This window comes from Pelophylax lessonae (assembly GCF_965119305.1).
Source record: "Pelophylax lessonae genome assembly, chromosome: 6".
Taxonomy (NCBI): domain Eukaryota; kingdom Metazoa; phylum Chordata; class Amphibia; order Anura; family Ranidae; genus Pelophylax; species Pelophylax lessonae.
Window position 1 is genome coordinate 326,338,525 of NC_138773.1, and position 23,799 is coordinate 326,362,323.

The 23,799-nt window shown below is 44.2% G+C and overlaps 1 protein-coding gene across 3 annotated transcripts in view; it reads right to left on the reverse strand.

Annotated features, from left to right (window-relative positions):
• Positions 1–5,271: 5,271 nt before the first annotated feature.
• The window catches only part of MYLK (myosin light chain kinase), a 358,890-nt gene continuing 340,362 nt past the window's right edge, over positions 5,272–23,799 (reverse strand). For all 3 annotated transcript variants that reach the window (XM_082262181.1, XM_082262182.1, XM_082262183.1), the window contains 5 exons: positions 23,047–23,199; positions 17,082–17,205; positions 16,734–16,863; positions 10,037–10,165; positions 5,272–5,966 (listed from right to left, as the gene is read on the reverse strand). In XM_082262181.1, coding sequence (XP_082118307.1) covers positions 5,704–5,966; positions 10,037–10,165; positions 16,734–16,863; positions 17,082–17,205; positions 23,047–23,199 — 799 coding nt within the window. In that variant the 3' untranslated portion in view covers positions 5,272–5,703. The remainder of the gene's footprint in view (positions 5,967–10,036; positions 10,166–16,733; positions 16,864–17,081; positions 17,206–23,046; positions 23,200–23,799) is intronic.

Below are 23,799 nucleotides of genomic sequence, written 5' to 3' on the forward strand. Positions count from 1 at the left end.
GCGCGATTTTTACCACGATTTTGACTGGGCTTGAATGTCTTTGGCCTTAAAATGCTTCAAAATCGTGCCAAAGTAGTGCAGGGACTACTTTGAAGTCGGCGCGACTTCAAGTCGCACTGATATGAATGGTACTCATTGGAAATAATGGAGAACGACTTGTCATGCGATTTTGCAGTCCCAAATCGCATGACAAGTCGAATAAGTGTGAAAGGGGCCTAACCGAACAAAGCTGAAGTTAGAAGCTGATTGGCTACCATGCAGAGCTAAATAATAAGAAACTATCAGTGCAACTACTGTGTATTAAATAAAATAAGTTAAATAAATTCCGGCAGCTCTCACTCACTCCACAACTAAACATCAATAATAAAGAAATAGTGCTGCGCCAGATATATAATTCACTCTCCGCCGTGATTTAGTGAAATGAATCCCAAAATGATGTCCATCAAGAAAATCTTTATATATATATATATATATATATTTAAATATAAATAATATATATCATAACATCTTTGCATGTTGATTATTTATATTTATTTATATATATATAAATATATATATATATATATATATATATATATATATATATATATATATATATATATATAAGATTTTCTTGATAGACATAATTTTGGGATTCATTTCACTAAATCACGGAGGAGAGTGAATTCTATATCTGGCGCAGCACTATTTCTTTATTACCATGCAGAGCTGCACCAGATTTTGCACTCTCCAGTTTTAGTAAATCAACCCCTTAGTGTCAGATTTGTCCGCCCCAATGTCGCAGTCCCGCTAAAAATCGCTTGATGGCCGCCATTACCAGTAATAACAATTTAAAAAAAATAGAAAGTCCATAAATGTATCCCCTAGTTTGTAGACGCTATAACTTTTGCGCAAACCAATCAATCTATACTTATTGGAATTTTTCTTACCAAAAATATATAGCAGAATACAAATTGGCCTAAATTGATGAAAATAATTGATTTTTTAAATTCTTTTTATTGAGAATGTTAGAAAGCAGAAAGTAAAAAATATTGTTTTTTTTTTTTTTTTTCAAAATTGTGGTTCTTTTTTTGTTTAAGGTGCAAAAAATAAAAATCGCAGAGGTGATCAAATACCTCCAAAAACAAGCTCTATTTGTGGCAAACCAATCAATATATACTTATTGGAATTTTTTTTTTACCAAAAATATGTAGCAGAATACAAATTGGCCTAAATTGATGAAAACATTAGATTTTTAAAACATTTTTTTTGGGAATGTTATATAGCAGAAAGTAAAAAATATATATTTTTTTTTTTTTCAAAATTGTCGCTCTTTTTTTGTTTATAGCGCAAAAAATAAAAACTGCACAGGTGATCAAATACCTCCAAAAGAAATCTCTATTTGTGGGGAAAAAAAGACATCAATTTTATTTGGGTACAGCGTCGCACGACCGCGCAATTGTCAGTTAAAATAACGCAGTGCCGAATCGCAAAAAAGGGCCTGGTCATTAAGGGGATAAAACCTTCCGGAGCTGAAGTGGTTAGTGGGATACAAAGAATACTCCCTTCTACTCGGGGTGGCAATAGATGTCCTTGCCTAGTAGAATGTCAGATACGGGGGGGGGGGAATAATTATTTGATCCCCTGAAGATTGTGGCGCCAGTCTCTGGCGGCCTCCCGCCGCAAGTTGATGTCAGGCTGGCTTGGTTGATTTGCAGACTGGTGGGAGGGGGTGGTACTTCCATGGGCCTATAGGAGGAGGATGTTGGGATAGGTGTCACTTGTGTACTCATGCTCAGCAGCGGACAGGAGGCGGAGTAGTGGGCGGAGTCTGAAAACTCCTGCTGAGTATCGAGTCCAGGATCCAAGCTCTGCAAGGCAGCAGTACTGAGCTCCAGGTCACCATAAGGTTTGCAGAGTGAGGTGGGTGGCCCCAATCTCGGGGAGGGGGGGCAGTCCCTTATATCTGGAGGGGGGTAATCCCTTATACAGTGGGGGAAATAATGATTTGATCCCTGCAGATTATGTGTCAGTTTGCCCACTTACAAAGAAATGGCGGGTGTATCATTTTTATCATAGGTGTATTTTATATGATAGAGACAGAATATCAACCAAAAATCCAGAAAAACACATGATACAAATGTTATAAATGGAGTTGCAGATGGGGCTCCTATGTCCCGTTTAGGGCTCTTATGTTTGGCCTTGGGTTATTTTCACAAAAGAGAAAATGAGATGAGATTCATCAATGGACACAGCACCCACCCTTCTATGGAGTTTTTTGTTACTTCTAATACTGCTTGCTACTAAACTAGAGCAGAGAAGGGGGTATTTACCAGCTGAGGACGGCCCATGGGCGTGGCCAGGTGTTTTTTGTTCTGCCTAGTCCTACTCCTGGAGGAGGCAATATAACCCAGTAGTTATGATTTAAGAAGCGCTGTGTCCATCAAAGAACTCAGAGAAATGGATTTTACGGTGAGTACAAAAATCCCATTTTACTCACTGGACTGCAACTCCATTTATAACATTTGTATCATGTGTTTTTCTGGATTTTTGGTTGATATTCTGTCTCTACCATATAAAATACACCTATGATAAAAAATTATACACCCCCCATTTCTTTGGGGATTAAATAATTATTTTCCCCACTGTATATTGGATTTTCAAGTTGCAAACTCGCTTCCCCCATGGTTTAAACCACAGATGGGATGTTGATTTTTATTTAAAATAAATTGTGTTGTTCTTCATCCTACCATATATTCAATATTTAATATTCTTCCATATCTTTTAGCATTGTTCAATTTTCCCCTGCGGTAGTAATTTATTTCATTTTATTTTGCATGTATTTTCTAGAGACATTCAAGTTTTTGTCTTTTCTTTTCGGATTGCTGTCTTCTATTACTTATTTATTTTTAAGCCCCTTTCACACTTGTGTGACCTAAAAGTTGCGCGATTTTGCAGCTATTTTATTGCCGCGATTTTGACTAGACTTGAAGCTATGCCAGTGTAATCTTGAGGTCTATGAACCTCAAAACGCATCAAAGTTGGACCAAAGTAGTGCAGGGACTACTTTAAAGTTGCTGCGACTTGAAGTCGCACAGATATGAATGGTATCATGGAAATCATGGGGTACAACTTGTCATGCAATTTTGCAGTCCCAAGTCGCAGGACAAGTCGCACAAGTGTGAAAGGGGCCTAACTCACATATATGATCTGTATATACTTTTTTTTTATGTATATTTGTGGCTTGCCCCTTTAAGTCATGTGACTGAGATGGGCAATCATGTGACCATGTATGTACTATTAAGGCCCCTTTCGCACTTTTGCGATTTGTTCTGCGACTTGGGACTGCAAAGTCTCATGGCAAGTCGTACCATTCATATCTGTGGGGCCCACTTTGCCGCAGTATATCTGCAGTAGGGGGTCACCAAGTGGTGATAGTGACAGAGGTCAAGACTTTACTACCGGTAGCAGGTGTGAGCACAGAATAATTCCACTTATTGATTGCAGAAGTTATAGCTTTGACTCAGCAGGAGGCATCTGAGACCTCTGCAGAGAGACCCCTGATCCCTGCCAGTATTCTGTAGATGAGTCTTGCTCTCTGTGTAGAAGCAGTGGTCTCTCTGCAGAGCTCCAACACCCCCTTGCTCTCCAATCAGCAAAGAGAAATAACATTGCTGATTGCAGAAGTATAGCTTTGAATCAGCAGGAGGCATCTGAGACCTCTGCAGAGAGACCCCCCTATCCCTTGCCAGTATGCTGCAGAGGAGTCTTGCTCTCTGTGTAGAAGCAGTGGTCTCTCTGCAGAGGTCCAAATCTGCCCCTGCTTCTCCAATCAGCAAAGAGAAATAACATTGCTGATTGCAGAAGTATAGCTTTGACTCAGCAGGAGGCGTTTGAGACCTCTGCAGAGAGACCTCCTGTCCCCTGCCAGTATGCTTCAGAGGAGTCTTGCTCTCTGTGTAGAAGCAGTGGTCTCTCTACAGAGGTCCAACACCCCCCTGCTCTCTAATCAGCAAAGAGAAATAACATTGCTGATTGCAGAAGTATAGCTTTTACTCAGCAGGAGGCATCTGAGACCTCTGCAGAGAGACCTCCTGTCCCCTGCCAGTATGCTGCAAAGGAGTCTTTCTCTCTATGTAGAAGCAGTGGTCTCTCTGCAGAGGTCCAAAACTGCCCCTGCTTCTCCAATCAGCAAAGAGAAATAACATTGCTGATTGCAAAAGTATAGCTTTTACTCAGCAGGAGGCATCTGAGACCTCTGCAGAGAGATCCCCTGTCACCTGCCAGTATGCTGCAGAGGAGCCTTGCTCTGTGTGTAGAAGCAGTGGTCTCTCTGCAGAGGTCCAATTCTGCCCCTGCTTCTCCAATCAGCAAAGAGAAATAATTTTGCTGATTGCATAAATATAGCTTTGACTCAACAGGAGGCATTGTTGGACCTCTCCTGAGAGACCACTGCTTCTAAACAGAGAGCAATGTCCCTTTGCAGCATGCTGGCTTTTCTACTCAGGCTGTGGCTGCTTTTTATTTATTTATTTTTTCTAAAGGTGTTTTAAGATTTTGCACACATTTTGTTTAGCTCATTTCTATTGATAGTTCAGTTGGGCTTTATCAGGCATCAAACATCCCGCATAGTTCTATACACACAGTGAGGATGACCCCCCTCTGGTACGGCAGTGAGTGCTGACGTCCGATACATTTCACAACATAACAAAGTGCCGAAACAGTGAAAGCGAAGTGCGAGGGGGAAATCGTACGACCGCCCGAGCAGAGAAGAATCCTCAGCTGCCTCCTCTACAGAAGGCAATTATCGGACCCCACGCCAAACGGCGGCATCACAGAAAATCCGAAGCCATAGTCTGACCGCAATCATAATGGCTGACCTCTTCTTTGCAGTGAATAAGCCCCAAACGCCAGCCACTGCACGTCCCAGCATGCCCTGCAAAGCACAAGGTACACCAAGATCCGAATCCTGCTCTGATATTTGCATAACTCCTCCCAAGAGCACCACCCACTTCTTGCATTAGGACTGAGGGCTCTTGAAAGGAGTACCGAGGCAGGGGGCTGTGTATAGGACCCTGCTGACCCCTCCCACCAGCCAGATCTGCCTGCATTGCATAGAGAAGCACAGAAAGCCAGGAAAAGAGCAGGGAAGGCTTCCTCCTTTACATTAGGAGAGCTGAGCTTTTTACTTTTCATGTCACAGAGCTTCCACACGCAGCCACTAAACATTCGAATCTGTACACACGTATGCGGCAGTCGTGGGCAGACTTGGAAAAAAAATAAAAATAAAACTAAAGTGAAAACGGAGTTATATTATGTGGCCATTTTACATACAGGTAGTGCTAAAGTGGTAACTTTAAGTCATTCCAAAAACTGTGCTGCGAAGAAAGGCAACTCTACGGTGAGCAAAGGGGTACAAATATTCGCACTTCGCCCTCCTGCCGCCGTCCCATCACTCTCCCCCCCAGATCCACAATCCGGTGTGTTTTTTTTATAACAGAGCCAGCCTGCCCCCCCACCCCCCCAAGAGTCATCATTTTGTCTGTTACGGCTGAGCAGCGATAATGCCCTCGGAGAAAAGGAACAACTCTCATCTGATTGGCCGCGGACGTGCTCTTCAAACTGTGTATGTAAATATGGCTTCCAGGTTCTCTAAAAAGTGTCTCTCTGGGATCTGGATGGGAAAGTCCCCTCAAAAGAGATAAGTCCAACATGGAATATCCTTCACTCCTCCTCCTCTTCCTCCTCCTCCTCTTCTTCTTCCTCCTCCTCCTCCTCCGCCATCACCTCCACAATGAGCTCAGCGGTGCAGGACACCTCCCCTTGGCTGTTGCTGGCTTTGCACGTGTACTTGGCATCATCGTCACCGCACACCTCCGAGATGGTGAGAGAGCAGTTGCCATCTTCGTCGTACTCTATCTGGAAGTGGCGAGACTCCTTGATGGGCTGATCGTCCTTGTACCAGATCACCTCGGGGTCAGGATGACCTGGGGATCAAAAAAGAAAAATGTGTTTAGCTTTAAGGAAAGTTCCAACAGCGAACAAAGTCTTACATGGCCAACGGGTTAAAGAAGACCACTAAAATCTTCAACTCTAACACTCTAATCCTAACTGTATCCCCAACCCTCTACCTCTAACCCTATCCCACACTTATAACCTTCTAACTCTAATCATCATTCTCCAACCCCCAACCTTAACTTTAACCTCCTAACCCTCCAACCCTAAACACTAATCCTAACCCTCCAACCCTAAACACTAATCCTAACCCTAATCCCCCAACCCTAAACACTAATCCTAACCCTAACCCTCCAACCCTAAACACTAATCCTAACCCTAATCCTCCAACCCTAAACACTAACCCTAACCCTCCAACCCTAAACACTGATCCTAACCCTCCAAACCTAAACACTAATCCAAACCCTAACCCTCCAACCCTAAACACTAATCCTAACCCTAACCCTCCAACCCTAAACACTAATCCTAACCCTAATCCTCCAACCCTAAACACTAATCCTAACCCTAATCCCCCAACCCTAAACACTAATCCTAACCCTAATCCTCCAACCCTAAACACTAATCCTAACCCTCCAACCCTAAACACTAATCCTAACCCTAATCCCCCAACCCTAAACACTAATCCTAACCCTAATCCCCCAACCCTAAACACTAATCCTAACCCTAATCCTCCAACCCTAAACACTAATCCTAACCCTCCAACCCTAAACACTAATCCTAACCCTAATCCCCCAACCCTAAACACTAATCCTAACCCTAATCCCCCAACCCTAAACACTAATCCTAACCCTAACCCTCCAACCCTAAACACTAATCCTAACCCTAATCCCCCAACCCTAAACACTAATCCTAACCCTAACCCTCCAACCCTAAACACGAATCCTCCAACTCTAATTCCTTACCTTACTTCTAAAACGTATTCTTCAACCCTAATCTTAACTCTAACCATCTAGTTCTAAACCTCACTCTCAAACCCCAATCTTAACTCTAATCCTCCAACCCTAACTTCTTACCTTAGTTCTAACACTAACTCTCCAACCCTAATCTTAGGGTTCACCCTAACATCCAACTCTAACCCCAACCTTCTAACTGTAACCCTAACCCACCCTAATATCCAACTCTAACCCCAACCCACCAACCCTAACTCCTTAACTTAACCCTATCCCTCACTCTAACCTTAACTCTCCAACCCTAATCTTAGGGTTAACCCTGACATCTAACTCTAAGGGTTAGATTTAGAAGGTTGGGGTTAGAGTTAGATGTTGGGTTAACCCTAAGATTAGGGTTGGAGAGTTAAGGTTAGAGTGGGGGGATAGGGTTAAGCTAAGGACTTAGGGTTGATGGGTTAGGGTTAGAGTTAAGGTTAAGATTAAGGGTTAGAGTTAGAAGGTTGGGGTTAATCTTAACCTTAACTCTAACCCTGACCCTTCAACCCTAACTCATTAGCTTAACCCTATATCCCCCACTCTAACCTTAACTCTTCAACCCTAATCTTAGGGTTAACCCTGACATCTAACTCTAAGGGTTAGATTTAGAAGGTTGGGGTTAGAGTTAGATGTTGGGTTAACCCTAAGATTAGGGTTGGAGAGAGTTAAGGTTAGAGTGGGGGATAGGGTTAAGCTAAGGAGTTAGGGTTAGAGTTAAGATTAAGGGTTAGAGTTAGAAGGTTGGGGTTAATCTTAACCTTAACTCTAACCCTGACCCTTCATCCCTAACTCATTAGCTTAACCCTATCCCCCACGCTAACCTTAACTCTTCAACCCTAATCTTAGGGTTAACCCAACGTCTAACTCTAACCCTAACCCTTAATCTTAACCCTAATCCACTAACTCCAACTCATTACCTTAATCCTATCCCTCACTCTAACCTTAACTCTCCAAACCTAATCTTAACTCTAACACTAACCCTAAATTGGAATAGACCGCCACCATGCCACATCCAATTAACTATGCATACAAGAAACAATAGGAACCCTATGGATCAAAACAAAAGGGGTGGACTTTATTGTCACAACATGGGGCAGCTGGTATTAAAATTGCAATATTTTATTTCAACAATGGTTAAAATTGTTGGGCCCAATTTGGACATTGTCACTTAGGGGTGTACTCACTTTTGTTGCAAGCGGTTTAGACATTAATGGCTGTGTGTTGAGTTATTTTGAGGGGACAGCAAATTTACACTGTTATACAAGCTGTACACTCACTACTTTACATTGTAGCAAAGTGTCATTTCTTCAGTGTTGTCACATGAAAAGATAGAATAAAATATTTACAAAAATGTGAGGGGTGTACTTACTTTTGAGAAATACTGTACATATTTATCTTATTTCACCCTTAGGTTATACCCACGGGGGTGTTGTACTGGAGTTACAATTATTCTATCTTTTCTGGGCCCCATTTAACCGAGTGTCTTGTGATTTGATGAGCATCCCCTTTTTTCCATGGGCAGGACCACGTATACCACCATTGAACCCTTGGGATTGTTGGAGACCCGAGGTTTTTAGGAAACTGATGCTGTAGTTTTCATCTATCCCCTCATGGGGTAAGTCATGGCATTTATTTGTCCACTTATAAAGATATATTGGTACTAGCTCAGTGACCCCCATACACGTTACTTGTTTTCCACAGATCACAACCTAGATCAGGGGTCTTCAAACTATGGCCCTCCGGTTGTTCAGGAACTACAATTCCCATCATGCCTAGTCATATCTGTGAATGTCAGAGTTTTCCAATGCCTCATGGGACGTGTAGTTTCGCAACAGTTTGGAGATCCCTGGCTTAGGCCAACCTGTGGCCATCCAGCTGTTGGGGAACTACAAGCCCCATCATGCCTCAGCCTTTGGGAGTAATGCTTGTAACTGTTGCAATGCCTCATGGGACTTGTAGTTCCGCAACAGCTGGAGGGACGTAGCTTGAGGATCCCTGACCTAGATGATGCTGGTTGTCTGTGTGTCCGGGTCTACATTCCTGAGGGGCTCCTTGCATTCCCCTCTTGCCTGAAGGGCTCGTGTCTTCCCCCGGGACTTATATCATTCACTCCCTACAATTATCTAGACAGGCAAGCACACTATAGGTTATATTGTGTTTCTATATTGAAATGCTAAATTAATGTATATGATGTTGTTATAACTGTATTATTTGTGATATACTTGTATATATTTTGTATCTTACAACTTGTAACAGCACCCACCCAACCAGTCCTGAGGAAGCGAAAACTTTGGCGAAACAGGTTGACTTTCCAGAATGGAGTAATAATGGACATCCTGATACTGGTGCTTATACTATCAGTAATACAGCATTTCATGCACTGTTCATCCCCACTTCATGTAGACTGCATATCTCCATTTCTGGGTTGGGGATCGCTCTGGTATAGAGGGTGTTGTAATTCATTTTAACTTTTGAATTATATATTCAATTTGATATATAAGTGGCTGCAAAGAGGCTGCAGAAGATCACACAAAGCAAACTAAATGTCAGTTGGGGGTTTATATATACTTGTCCACCTTGTTCAGCATTTTACAAACCCCAGCAGATCTGCCCCTGAAGAGGCAAACAGCCCCCCCCCCCTCCCACAAGGCAGCTGCAACCAATTTTGCTTTTTAGTTGAAACGCAAAATCCTTTTCTGATTTTTCCATCACAAACTTATAGCAAACAGGGTGTCTTCATGTAAATGTGCACCTTTTTTTTTTTCGTCCTGCGAAACTGCATTTACATTCATTCTGTGTGAATGGGGGGGCAAAAACAAATGATGTTAGGCTTTCTATCCCCTCCAGGTTGAATGTTCTTCATAGAGTGAATCAGGAAAGCACCGCACTATGGCCACTAGATGGCGCTGACGATCATAGGAAATAAAATTACTTATTATGACCATCAGCTCCATCTAGTGGCTATAATGCTGTATTTTCAGCCACTTGGCATTGACCAATTCTGCTTATCTCACTATGGATTGATATCTCCGATTCTTTCTCCTCATCGGTTTCTGCAATTGTAATTTAAATGTACAAAATGTTACAATGATATCTTATAATGATGAAGAAATCACCTTCGATCCTGCAGTCGAATCTGGCTGCGCTGCCCTCCACCACTTCGATATCCAATATGGTCTTGGTGAAAACCGGTTTCATTGGAGGTTTCTCCTCGGACACGGACTCCAGGAAGGCCTGGCCGTCATCTGGAAGGAGAGGTCGGGTGTTACAAATGACAAAAGAGATCTATTTCAGCACTGAAAATCTGTGTTATATGTTCAGCTCTTCAACGTCCAATCGGCTTCTCAGCATTACAGCATCAGGTAAATGGCGGCATTATATTTACTCGATACAACGTCATCTTTTATATTTTACAAAAAAAAAAAATAGGGTACTATATTGTATTTTTGTGCACTACAATTCATTTACCGTATAAACTTGAGTAAAAGCTGCTGCCTAAAAGAACATATAAGAATAAAAAGGTGCATATGACTCCACGTGATACTATTATATGAAGAGTAAATATCCACAAGCAGCGCTACAATATTTCATGCGTCCTCCGTAGAAGTCTGTGTATGACGAAACGCGTAAGACCATGAGCAACGCAGTCACCTTGGCAACCAGACGCCGAGTGGCAGGCTCGCATCTCTTCGGGAACTTCCGGACGCTGACGAGCGAGACGGTGGCTCCGGTAGGCTGTGCTGACGGCTGGGTCTGTCATTACATTCATTTCCATGCTGGTTTTATATAATTTGCTGTAAGTGCATATGTGTGGGGGGCAGGGGATTTTAATAAAGTGGTTATTACGTTACTACCCTTTGAGGCCCTTTATTTCTCTCCCTGATGCACTACCTTCCACCGGGTCTAATACTAAGCCATAACAGGAGGAGGACCTGTATTAGCAGCAATATCGGTATATCCATCTGCAGCAGTGGAAATCTGGAGTCCATATGTGTCTTTGGAGGATATAAAAGGGTGCAGTATTCTTTCATATCTGGTGAGTGAGCAATTCTGGGGGATTGGGCATGTGGTGAGGTGAGGGTGATAGATCTACTCCACTCCGGCACTGTTGGATATCCCACCCCTCGGATTCATAAGGACATTGTGGACTCATTTTTTTGCAACTAATTTTTGCAATTATTCATATATTTTGCGCTAAATATTTTAGCGCTGCTTGTGGATATTTACTCTTCATATAATAGTATCACAAGGAGTCATATGCACCTTTTTATTCTTATACTGTATGTTCTTTTAGGCAGCAGCTTTTATATAATTTTATGGTTGTTTTAATTATATGTTAATCCCAAGCGCTGGGTGATTGGGAATTATTTGATCATTTTTTCTCAGTCCTGATTGATAAACTTGAGTATAAGCTGACCTGAATATAAGCCGAGGCACCTAATTTTACCACAAAAAACTGGATAAACGTATTGACTCAAGTAAAAGCATAGGGTGGGAAATGCAGCAGCTACTGGACCCAACTGGACCACCACGAGACACAAAACAGGGGCTGCGGACATGGTACAGGAGATGTAGGGCTGTGGGCAGTGGTGTATTTTGGTTTTGTGCTGCCCTAGGCAAGACTGAAATTGGGCACCCCCCCCCATTATGTAAGTTTGCCCAACTCGTTTTTTAACGGATGTGTCTCCCTCCAAAATTGAAGGACTACAAGCATGAACCCCGGAGATCTCACAAGATGGGGGGGGTGAGAGGGGGTGGGAGAGAGAGAGGGGGGAGTGTGAGGGAGCGAGAGAGAGAGGGGGATGAGAGATAGAGAGAGAGAGGGGGATGAGAGATAGAGAGAGAGAGGGGGGTGGGCAAGGGAGGGAGGAAGGGAGAGATCAAAAGATAGGGGGGGTGAGAAAGAGGGGGGGATGGGAGAGAGAGAGAGAGAGAAAGAGAGGGGGAGATGAGAGAGGGGGGATGAGAGAGAGAAGGGGATGAGAGAGTGTGGGGATAAGAGAGAGGGGGAATGGGAGAAAGAGAGAGAGATGGGGGGATGAGAAAGAGAGAGAGGGGGATGATAGAGAAAGAGAGAAGGGGTGGGAGAGAGAGAGGGGGTGAGTGAGAGAGAGAGAGAGGGGGATGAGAGAGAGGCTGGTGAGAGAGGCGGTTCTAGCAACCAGTGGCCAATAGAGTCTCAGGTGGAGGGGGTGGCTTTTTTGCTGCCCCCCTGCAAAGTGCCGCCCTAGGCCTGGGCCTTGTTGGCCTAGGCCAAAATACAGCACTGGCTGTGGGCATGGTACAGGAGATGGTACAGGCATGGCACAGGAGATGGTTCAGGCATGGCACATGAGATGGTTCAGGCATGGCACATGAGATGGTTCAGGCATGGCACATGAGATGGTTCAGGCATGGCACATGAGATGGTTCAGGCATGGCACAGGAGATGGTACAGGCATGGCACAGGAGATGGTTCAGGCATGGCACAGGAGATGGTACAGGCATGGCACAGGAGATGGTACAGGCATGGCACAGGAGATGGTTCAGGCATGGCACAGGAGATGGTACAAGCATGGCACAGGAGATGGTTCAGGAATGGCACAGGAGATGGTACAGGCATGGCACAGGAGATGGTACAGGCATGGCACAGGAGATGGTTCAGGCATGGCACAGGAGATGGTACAGGCATGGCACAGGAGATAATTCACGCATGGCACAGGATATGGAACAGGCATGGCACAGGATATGGAACAGGCATGGCACAGGAGATGGTTCAGGCATGGCACAGGAGATGGTTCAGGCATGGCACAGGAGATGGTACAGGCATGGCACAGGAGATGGTACAGGCATGGCACAGAAGATGGTTCAGGCATGGCACAGGAGATGGTACAAGCATGACACAGGAGATGGTACAGGAATGGCACAGGAGATGGTACAGGCATGGCACAGGAGATGGTACAGGCATGGCACAGGAGATCGTTCAGGCATGGCACAGGAGATGGTTCAAGCATCGCACAGGAAATGGTTCAGGCATGGCACAGGAGATGGTTCAGGCATGGCACAGGAGATGGTACAGGCATGGCACAGGATATGGTACAGGCATGGCACAGGATATGGTTCAGGCATGGCACAGGAGATGGTTCAAGCATGGCACAGGAGATGGTTCAGGCATGGCACAGGAGATGGTTCAGGCATGGCACAGGAGATGGTTCAGGCATGGCACAGGAGATGCAGTGCTGCGGGCATGGTACAGGAGAATGCAGGGGCTGCGGAGCGGAGGAGTCTCACTTACCTTTCCGCCTTACATTTAAAAATGGCGGCGGCGCATGCGCACTGACCGGGGAAAAGGTAAGTGAGACTGTGACTCGAGTATAAGCCGAGGGGGACTTTTTCAGCATAAAATAAACATGCTGAAAAAGTCGGCTTATACTCGAGTATATACGGTAAGTGTATTTTTTTGCTGCAAATTTGCAGCTGGGCAAATATCTTGTGCAATAACAAAAAAGCAGCCGCCAGCATTTTATTCTCCAGGGCCTCTGCTTTCATAAAAATATATATTTTAAAAATGCTGTTTTTTTTTTTTTTTTTTTTTAAACGTGTATGAAAAATGTCAGAATTGCTCCGGACAGCAAAGTGGTTATTAGTGTTACGGTTACAAGGCCGGATGGCACCATTTACTTGACGCTGAGATGATGAATTTAATCCATTTTGGAATAAGGCTGTAACCATGGGCGTCCGCAGAACTTTTTCCAGTCCATGAGAGGGGGGGGGGGGGGGGGGTCAGCCATGCTCTGCCCCTTTTCAACAATGTCATGAAGGGGAGGGGCTTAGTCATTATCAAAAAAAGTGTAAGCATTCAAAGGTTTGAGAAACCTGATGCATAAGCAAAGCTGACCCTCTGTTTTGGGTTCGTGCAGGCAGCACATGCATGCACGTGACGTCAGTACACGCCGTGATGTCACATGCCATGCCTCTGTGCACGGGGCCACAAATCTCCTCAATTTCCTTGCCCCTGGCTCCCCCTCTACTGGAATGATAGTACCTGGGCCTGGGGCTGTCAGTCACTGCGCAAGCCGCGACTCGCGAATATTTATTTTTAAAGGGGAAAAATAAGCCACTCTTTACCAGTTTTCAGAGCACTGATTGCCGCTCACGTGACCTGCCAGCTCTCTCCTCCTCTCGGCCTCTCCTACCAACTGACGTCAGCGGGGAATCCTCGGCCCAGTCCACTGCAGGCAGCTGTCAGATGTGGAGAGGAGAGAGCTGGCAGGTCACGTGAGCGCCGATCGGCGCTCTGAAAACTGGTAAAGAACGGCTTGTTTTTTTTAAAACACGGATACAGGAGCACACAGGGTTATTAAACAAACCAGTCAGGATAGTATAAAGTGGCTTAACAACCAGTTTAAAGGGGAAGTTGAAATTCCAGGGGGGGATTACACCTAGAACCTTAGCATGTGGGGATGGGCAGTGCTGTTTCTTGGCCTAGGCCAACAAGGCCCAGGCCTAGGGCAGCACTTTGCAGGGGGGGCAGCAAAAAGCTGCACCCTGCACGAAAAAAAAAAAAAAACAGCCTCCTCCCGGCATGAAAAAGGTCCCGCCGGCTTGCGCTACACTTTTTGTATAGTGCCAGTCTTAATGGGGTGAATTGGGCCAGAGGGCAGGGTCCAGGAGGCAAATCAGTCTGGTACCCCCATAAAGCGGTCACATTGCTACCTGCCGGTATGATAATACCGGCCGGTCAGGACATTCGGACAGACCGCAGGCTGCCGACCACACTTAATACAACTGACCCGACGGCCGCCAATGCTAATAAGTGTGGCACTGCAGCAAAATGCTCCACCTACACTCCTCTGCCCCCAGGCACTGATGGGTACTCATATGCTGCACTGATGGGCACTAATATGCTGCTCTGATGGCCACTGATGAGATGGCAATGGTGGGTACTGATAAACTGCACTGATGGGCACTAATGAGGCTGCACTGATAAGGCAGCACTGATATGCTGCACTGATGGGCACTGATGAGGCTGAACTTATAGGAACTGATGAGGCTGCACTAATAGACTGTGGTTGTGGTCTGTGGTTTACCAATGACAGGGCCTGTCATAAACAGGAAGGGGTGTGGTCTTTACAGGAAGGGGTGGGTCATATTTTATGGGGTGCACAAGTTTAGTCAGGCCTAGGGCAGCACAAAACCTAAATACGCCACTGGGGATGGGTTCATAGTTGTGCCATCAATCTTGACAGAGAGATCAGGGGAAGGGGTATGTTGGGGGAGGAAACAAGCTCAGTTTTGGATAGATTGAGTTTGAGGAAGTGGTGGTGACATCCAGACCGATATGTCTGTTAGTAAATTAGTGATACGTGAGGAGACTGTTGGTGTGACCTGAAAGTTAGAGCCATAAATTTGGGTGTCACCAGCGTAGAGATGGTCTTGGAAGCCTGGGGAGGCTATCAGCTGACCCAGGGAGGAGGTGTAGATCGAGAATAGGAGAGGTCCAAGAACAGAGCCTTGGGGGACCCCAACAGAGAAGGGAAGAGGAGAGGAGGAAGTAGAATTGTAAGTAACGCTAAAGGTACGGTTGGATAAGTAGGAAGAGAACCAGTGAAGAGTACAGTCACAGAGACCAAAGGCGTGGAGTTTTTTGAGGAGGAGGGGGTGGTCAACCGTATCAAAGGCAGCAGAAAGGTCCAAGAGGAGGAGTACAGAATAGTGTCCATTGGTTTTGGCCATTAGTAGATTGTTTGTTAGTTTTAGGAGGGCAGTTTCTGTAGAATGAAGAGGGCGAAATCCAGACTGGAGGGGATCAAGAAGGTTATTCTCTGCGAGGTGGTCCCTCTGTTGGTTGTAGACAGTGGCGGTTGGTGCTCCATGGGCCGGGGGGGGGGGGGTTAGACCGACTGCACCATACCCCCCCCGGACCACACCAGGCCGCACACCATCCCCCCCCCTTAGCGAGACAGGAGAGGAGAGGACAGACAGGACAGGCTGGACCCCCCCCCCCCGCTCACTCACCCTGCCTGGATGTAGCAGCAGGCGGCGGCTTCGGGTATCTTCCCCGTCTTCTGCGTCTCCTCCCTCCTCCTCCATGCCCAGTGGCTTCTCCTTTTGGCCGATCGGGAAACAGGTCTCAAAACCCGCTCCCTGATTGGCCAGGAGTAGGATCCGTGTGACAATAGCGAATTTTCATTCGCTATTGTCACACAACTGGGTGGGCTTGGGGCGCACTGCTCTGCGCCCCGAGCTCACCCTTTTCTTTTTTAGCCTGTGAGAGCCTCTGGCTCTAATCACATGGTTAAAAAAAAGAAGCCCCATTGAACTCCATGCGTCCGGCGCCCCGCATGTAGATTAGGGGGCTGGACGCATGGATGGGGGGGGGGCGGCGCCCCTGCGCCCCATATGACCAGCTGCCATTGGTTGTAGACCAGATATTCAAGGAGTTTGGATAAAAAGGGGAAAAGGGGAGCAGGGAGATGGGGCATAGGTTTTTAAGATTGGTGGGGTCCAGTGTGGGGGTAACCAGAGCATATTGGGGAAGAGAGGGAGAGACTGAAGATGTGAGTTACAGAGTGTAGAGCCAGAGGGTGACCATAGCAATTGTGAGGGAACAGGGTCCAGGGGACAGGTGATTAGCTGGACGTTAGGAAGAAGTTTAACGACCTCATCTATTATTTTCTGCCAGGGCTCCCACCTATTCTCTGTTGACATCTGATAATAAATTGGATCAGAACAAAAAGAAAATTTACAAATTGCTGCACGGATATGTCTTCTGGCTGGTTTACAAATGATCTCCTCCACTCAAGTCTCATCAGTGGCAGTGTAGGGACTCACCTTCTCCGAGCTCCGGCTCTACAGACAATGGGCTAGTTGGGGAACCACCAGAAGACTTCCTGGCACCCATACCGGATATCATCGCCATGGAAGACAGACGTCCGATGGCTCGCACAGCGTTGCCGGTTTTCTGGAACACAGAGAGGAGAGCGTATGGAACTTCTCAGAACAAACAAAGATGAGATCTACTGTAGAGGCTGGGATGGGAATACGACCCCAGCAGAAAAATGTATCTCCGTGGTCACTATAAAACCAGAAATGGGACCCCAGGTTCTTACTGACCAGTGCACTATACTGAATGCTGCATCTGACCACTAGGCCACCTTGTACAGCCGAAGGGAAACTCACCTGCCACTTCCGCCGGGCCATGTACTTCTTCATCCTCTCCTTGGACAGTTTTTTGGCCTCCATGGTGTTGGTGTCCTGCTGTAGCCAGGGGTGCTGCAGGCACTGCGTGCAATTCAGGCGACTCCTGTTTGGAAAGAAGCGCGATACAGAGTTAGGGATCAGCAAGTCAGGTTAACCCCTTCCCCTCCCCCCCCCTGTACACCCCCTATGGAGCGGAGCAATATTTACATTTCTGCTATGGATCTGTTTATTCAACAATAACTTTGTTATTATTTACGATAACAATGTAACACATATATTGTTTTACTTTTACAGCCCATTCACACTGCCGCGACAGGATTTTGTGGGGCGACCTGTGAAGTCGCGGCGTGACTTGCACGGACTTCATATAATCGAAGTCAATGCAAGTCGCCTCCAAGTCGCCCCAAAGTAGTACAGGACCCTTTTTCTAAGTCGGAGCCACTTGTGTCGCTCCTATTAGAACGGATCCTGTACTATTCAATGGCGAGCGACCTACCGCGACTTGTCAGGCGAACCAAGTCGTCTGACAAGTCGCGCTAGTGTGAATGGACCCTTAAGGACAAACCAGGCTTTTTCATGATATTGTATTGCAACAATTTTTTTTTTTTTACAATCCTTAGTTAACCTCTTCCGGACCGCCCGCACAAACCGTAGGGCTAAGTCGGTCGCGCGCCTGCAGCTAGGGGGCAAGCACGCACCAACGGCGGCACGCTCCCTCCCCCCTTTTGGCAGCGGGGACTCTGATGCACGGGGCAGGCAGCTCTGATTGCCGCCTCACACCCACGATCGCTCCCCGCTGAGAGAGAAGAACGGTCAGCTGTTGTAAACACAGCCGACCGTTCTTCTCCCTGGAATGATCACAGAGCGCCTTCTACAGTGCCTTGCAAAAGTATTTGGCCCCCTTGAACTTTGCGACCTTTTGCCACATTTCAGGCTTCAAACATAAAGATATAAAACTGTAATTTTTTGTGAAGAATCAACAACAAGTGGGACACAATCATGAAGTGGAACGAAATTTATTGGATATTTCAAACTTTGTTAACAAATAAAAAACTGAAAAATTGGGCGTGCAAAATTATTCAGCCCTTTTACTTTCAGTGCAGCAAACTCTCTCCAGAATTTGAGTGAGGATCTCTGAATGATCCAATGGTGACCTAAATGACTAATGATGATAAATAGAATCCACCTGTGTGTAATCAAGTCTCCGTATAAATGCACCTGCACTGTGATAGTCTCAGAGGTCCGTTTAAAGCGCAGAGAGCATCATGAAGAACAAGGAACACACCAGGCAGGTCCGAGATACTGTTGTGGAGAAGTTTAAAGCCGGATTTGGATACAAAAAGATTTCCCAAGCTTTAAACATCCCAAGGAGCACTGTGCAAGCGATAATATTGAAATGGAAGGAGTATCAGACCACTGCAAATCTAGGAAGACCTGGCCGTCCCTCTAAACTTTCAGCTCATACAAGGAGAAGACTGATCAGAGATGCAGCCAAGAGGCCCATGATCACTCTGGATGAACTGCAGAGATCTACAGCTGAGGTGGGAGACTCTGTCCATAGGACAACAATCAGTCGTATACTGCACAAATCTGCCCTTTATGGAAGAGTGGCAAGAAGAAAGCCATTTCTTAAAGATATCCATAAAAAGTGTCGTTTAAAGTTTGCCACAAGCCACCTGGGAGACACCAAACATGTGGAAGAAGGGGCTCTGCTCAGATGAAACCAAAATCAAACTTTTTGGCAACAATGTAAAACGTTATGTTTGGTGTAAAAGCAACACAGCTCATCACCCTGAACACACCATCCCCCACGGTCACACATGGTGGTGGCAGCATCATGGTTTGGGCCTGCTTTTCTTCAGCAGGGACAGGGAAGATGGCTAAAATTGATGGGAAGATGGATGGAGCCAAATACAGGACCATTCTGGAAGAAAACCTGATGGATTCTGCAAAAGACCTGAGACTGGGACAGAGATTTGTCTTCCAACAAGACAATGATCCAAAACATAAAGCAAAATCTACAATGGAATGGTTCACAAATAAACATATCCAGGTGTTAGAATGGCCAAGTCAAAGTCCAGACCTGAATCCAATCGAGAATCTGTGGAAAGAACTGAAAACTGCTGTTCACAAACGCTCTCCATCCAACCTCACTGAGCTCGAGCTGTTTTGCAAGGAGGAATGGGCAAAAATTTCAGTCTCTCGATGTGCAAAACTGATAGAGACATACCCCAAGCGACTTACAGCTGTAATCGCAGCAAAAGGTGGCGCTACAAAGTATTAACTTAAGGGGGCTGAATAATTTTGCATGCCGAATTTTGAAGTTTTTTATTTGTTAAAAAAGTTTGAAATATCCAATAAATTTCGTTCCACTTCATTATTGTGTCCCACTTGTTGTTGATTCTTCAAAAAAAATTACAGTTTTATATCTTTATGTTTGAAGCCTGAAATGTGGCAAAAGGTCGCAAAGTTCAAGGGGGGCGAATACTTTCGCAAGGCACTGTATATAGGTCTCTATGATCATTTCACAAGCCCCGCCCCCCATACAGTTAGAAACACTCCCCTAGACTTACATTTAACCCCTTGATCACCCAATGTGTTAACCCCTTCCCTGCCAGTGTCATTATTACAGTAATAGTGCATATGTATAGCACTGATTACTGTAGTAATGTCACTGGTCCCCCCAAAAGTGTCAAAAATGTCAGTTAGGGGTCAGATCTGTCTGCTGCAATGTCGCAGTCCTGCCAAAAATCGCAGATCGCCGCCATTACTAGTAAAAAAAAAAAACAATAAAAATGACATAAATCTTTCCCGTAATTGGTAGACGTGATAACTTTTGAACAAACCAATCAAAATACTCTTATTGCGATTTGTTTTACCAAAAATATGTAGCAGAAAACAAACTGGCCTAAAATGTTAAAAAATTTTGATTTTTACATTTTTTTGGGGGGGATTGTTATATAGCAGAATGTGAAAAATATTGTTTTTTTTTTTTTTTCAGAATTGTCACTCTTTTTTTGTTTATAGCGCAAAAAGTAAAAATCGCACAGGTGATCAAATACCACCAAAAGAAAGCTCTGTTTGTGGGAAAAAAAGGACGTCAATTTTATTTGGGTACAGCGTCGCACGACTGCGCAATTTTCTGTTAAAGTAACGCAGTGCCGAATCGCATAATATGGCCTGGTCATTAAGGGGGAAAATCCTTCCGGTCCAGAACTGGTTAACTGACAATTGCGCAGTCTATTACCTTAACAGTGCATATTTTTACCCTAGGGACAAATTTAACCCTTTGATCTCACACACACTGTTAACCCCTTCCCTGCCAGTGTCATTATTACAGTAACAGTGCATATTTATAGCACTGATTACTGTAGTAATGTCACTGGTACCCCCAAAAGTGTCAAAAATGTCAGTTAGGGGTCCGATCTGTCCGCCGCAATAATATTGCATTATGGATAATAAAACTGTACAAAACGAAACAAAACACCCTTTTTTTTTTGTAGCAGCGTTCGTTTGAAAATAAATAGTGTAACTGCACATAAAAGTTACATTTTATTCTATATTTTGTCCTGTTTGAAATGACACTAAAATTACGATTCTGGTACAAAACATTGCAAAGCTATTTATAAATTAAATAAAGAATTTTTGTTTTCAATTTTGCCTTTATTAAAATGGGAAATGTGTAAATTTATTTTAAATGTGTAAAAATATTAACAAACAAAAACGAAAAAAATATGTTTACATAATAATAGTTAATAAGACATAAACAAAAAAAAAAAAAAAAATCAGCAGAAAAATAATAGTTGAATGGAAGAGGAGAATAAGGGGTTAATTAGACATGACTAGAGTAACCACTTATTAACCCTTAGTTTAACCACTTCCTTACCCCTGGACGTCATATGACATTCTGGGTTTTAAGTGGAGATATCTGGATGAGGGGTGCAGCTGCCGGCATCTTTCAGATATCATTTTTTTTTTAGCCAGCGATTCCCTTCACCATAACAACAATCATAGCAGCTATTCAGCCGCTTAATCGTTCTTACAGGCAGCGGGAGGGGTAAATCAGGAAATTACCAAAATATGGCCACTAGATGGAGCTAATAATCATAGGATCACCCCATGATCCTCAGCTCCAGCCATATTGCCGTATTTTCCAAATTCACTCCATTTCGTATCAAGAATGACATTCCACCTGGAGAGAAAAAAACGAAAGAACATTTTCCAGGTCAAATATTATTTTTCATATAATAGAGAGGATCAGGGAAAATACCACATTATAGCCACTAGATGGCGCTGACCTTCAAATTGTGATCCTATGATCCAGTGGTTCTCAAATCCGGTCCTCGGGACCCACCAACAGGCCAGGTTTGCAAGATAACTAAATTACATCACAGGTGATCTCATTTGCTTCTCAGTGATTGCAGTATTCTAGTCTGCATCCCCCAAGGTAATACTTAAAATCTGGCCTGTTAGTGGGTCCCGAGGACCGGATTTGAGAACCACTGCTCATTAACTCCATCTATTGACCATAATGTTGTATTTTCCTTATTTACTTTTATTTTGTATCAAGAATGACATTTGACCTGGAGAAAAAATAGAAAAGAACATTTTCCAAGTCAAATGTTATTCTTCATATAATAGAATGGATCAGGGAAAATACCGCATTATGACCACTAGATGGAGCTGACCATCACAGTATGATCTTATGATCATTACCTCCATCTATTGACCAAAATGTGGTATTTTCCTGATTAACTCTATTCTGCATCAAGAATAACATTTGACCTGGAGAGAGAAGAGCCCAATGACATTTGTTTTTGCCCCCCATCACACAGAACGAATGTACGTGCAGCTTCACTGGATGAATAGCTCTGCACATATTTTATATACACCCCCTAGGCATGGAGTGTGCTGGGGAATTACTGTATTGCTCTGTGGATTGTGCATGCATAATTTTTCCTTTTGATAGTTGTAAAGTTATCCCACCAATTTTGATTGGAGTGGATTTGGCACAGACACACATTGGGGGGGGGGGGGTCTTTAGTTGCCTTGGGTGGTGCCGGGCATCTAGTGTGTGGCTGTAACTGTAAGAAGGGAGGAGCTACTCAGTGTATTTATTGCAAATATTTTCAATTCTTGGATGAACCAGGAAATCCACGCAAGTACAGGGAGGACATGCAAACTCCATGCAGATAGTGTCCTGGTTTGGATTCGAACCAAGGACCCCAGTGCTGTAAGGAGTGCTAACCACTAAGCCACTGTGCCAGCTTCGTGGTCAGCATTGCAGCATCAGATCTAGAACTAGCTGACATTATATAAGGAGCTGTAGGTATCATTTGTAGGAGTTCACTTTGAAGAGGAAGCAGAAGAAGAACTGGTGAGGATCTACAGTATCTAACAAAAGTAAGTACACCCCTCACATTTTTGTAAATATTTTATTCTATCTTTTCATGTGACAACACTGAAGAAATGACACTTTGCTACAATGTAAAGTAGTGAGTGTACAGCTTGTATAACAGTGTAAATTTACTGTCCCCTCAAAATAACTCAACACACAGCCATTAATGTCTAAACTGCTGGCAACAAAAGTCAGTACACCCCTAAGTGAAAATGTCCAAATTGGACCCAAATGTCAATATTTTGTGTGGCCGCCATTATTTTCCAGCCGCCAAATTTATACAAGCTGTACACTCACTACTTTACATTGTAGCAAAGTGTCATTTCTTCAGTGTTGTCACATGAAAAGATGGAATAAAATATTTACAAAAATGTGAGGGGTGTACTTACTTTTATGAGATACTGTATATTAATGTACAGACGGCGGCACCGACCATTGCGTCAGCACAGCACTCTCTAAATGAAAGGCAGACCACCCTTTGGAGCGCGCCGTGCCTCCCCATTATAGACGTAAACCCAAGAGACGGAAGATCGGAAGTTGACTCACCTCATGTCTTTTTTCAGCAGGCTGCTGATTAAGTTTTTGGCGTCCTCTGAGATCTCATCGAAGGCTTCATCGTCAAAGTCCCAGGTAGCAGAGGTGACATTCGCCAACGTCTCGTTATCGTTGTCACCCATAAAGGGCGAGAGACCGCTCACCCTGCAAGAGAGAAGCGGTGAGTGAGACATCCTGCTAAATACAGAACACAAGAGGGAACTTCTATTCTTTATAAAGATTACATGTAGCAAAAAGAAACAAATTCACTCCAGAAAGATCTCAGATGGGTCACTATGGCTGCAAAACCTCTGCTGACATTTTACTAAACCTCTGTGGATCAGCACTGCTTGGACCTTGAAGAAGAAGTTAGACCCCCAAAAGCCTGTCCTGAAAAATTGCCCGATAATGAAAATATAGAAATGATTAAATATTACTCAAATGAGTTTGTACAATCTACAGCAATCCCTCAACCAGCCACTAGATGGCAGCACATACGAACAAATATATATATTATATATACAATATATATATATATATATATATATATATATATATATATTTTTTTTTTTTTTTTTTTTTTTATTGATTTATATAAAACATTGACTCAAAACTGTCATTGGAGAGGTTGGGAGACCGCCATCGCTGACCCTGTTCTGAAAATGCTAGAAGCCTGGCTGCCTCAAAATTCCTTTCAAGCCCATTTAACAAAGATGAAATCTTAATGAATAACAAGTTACAGGTTGATGGAGTTGAAAACGGTGG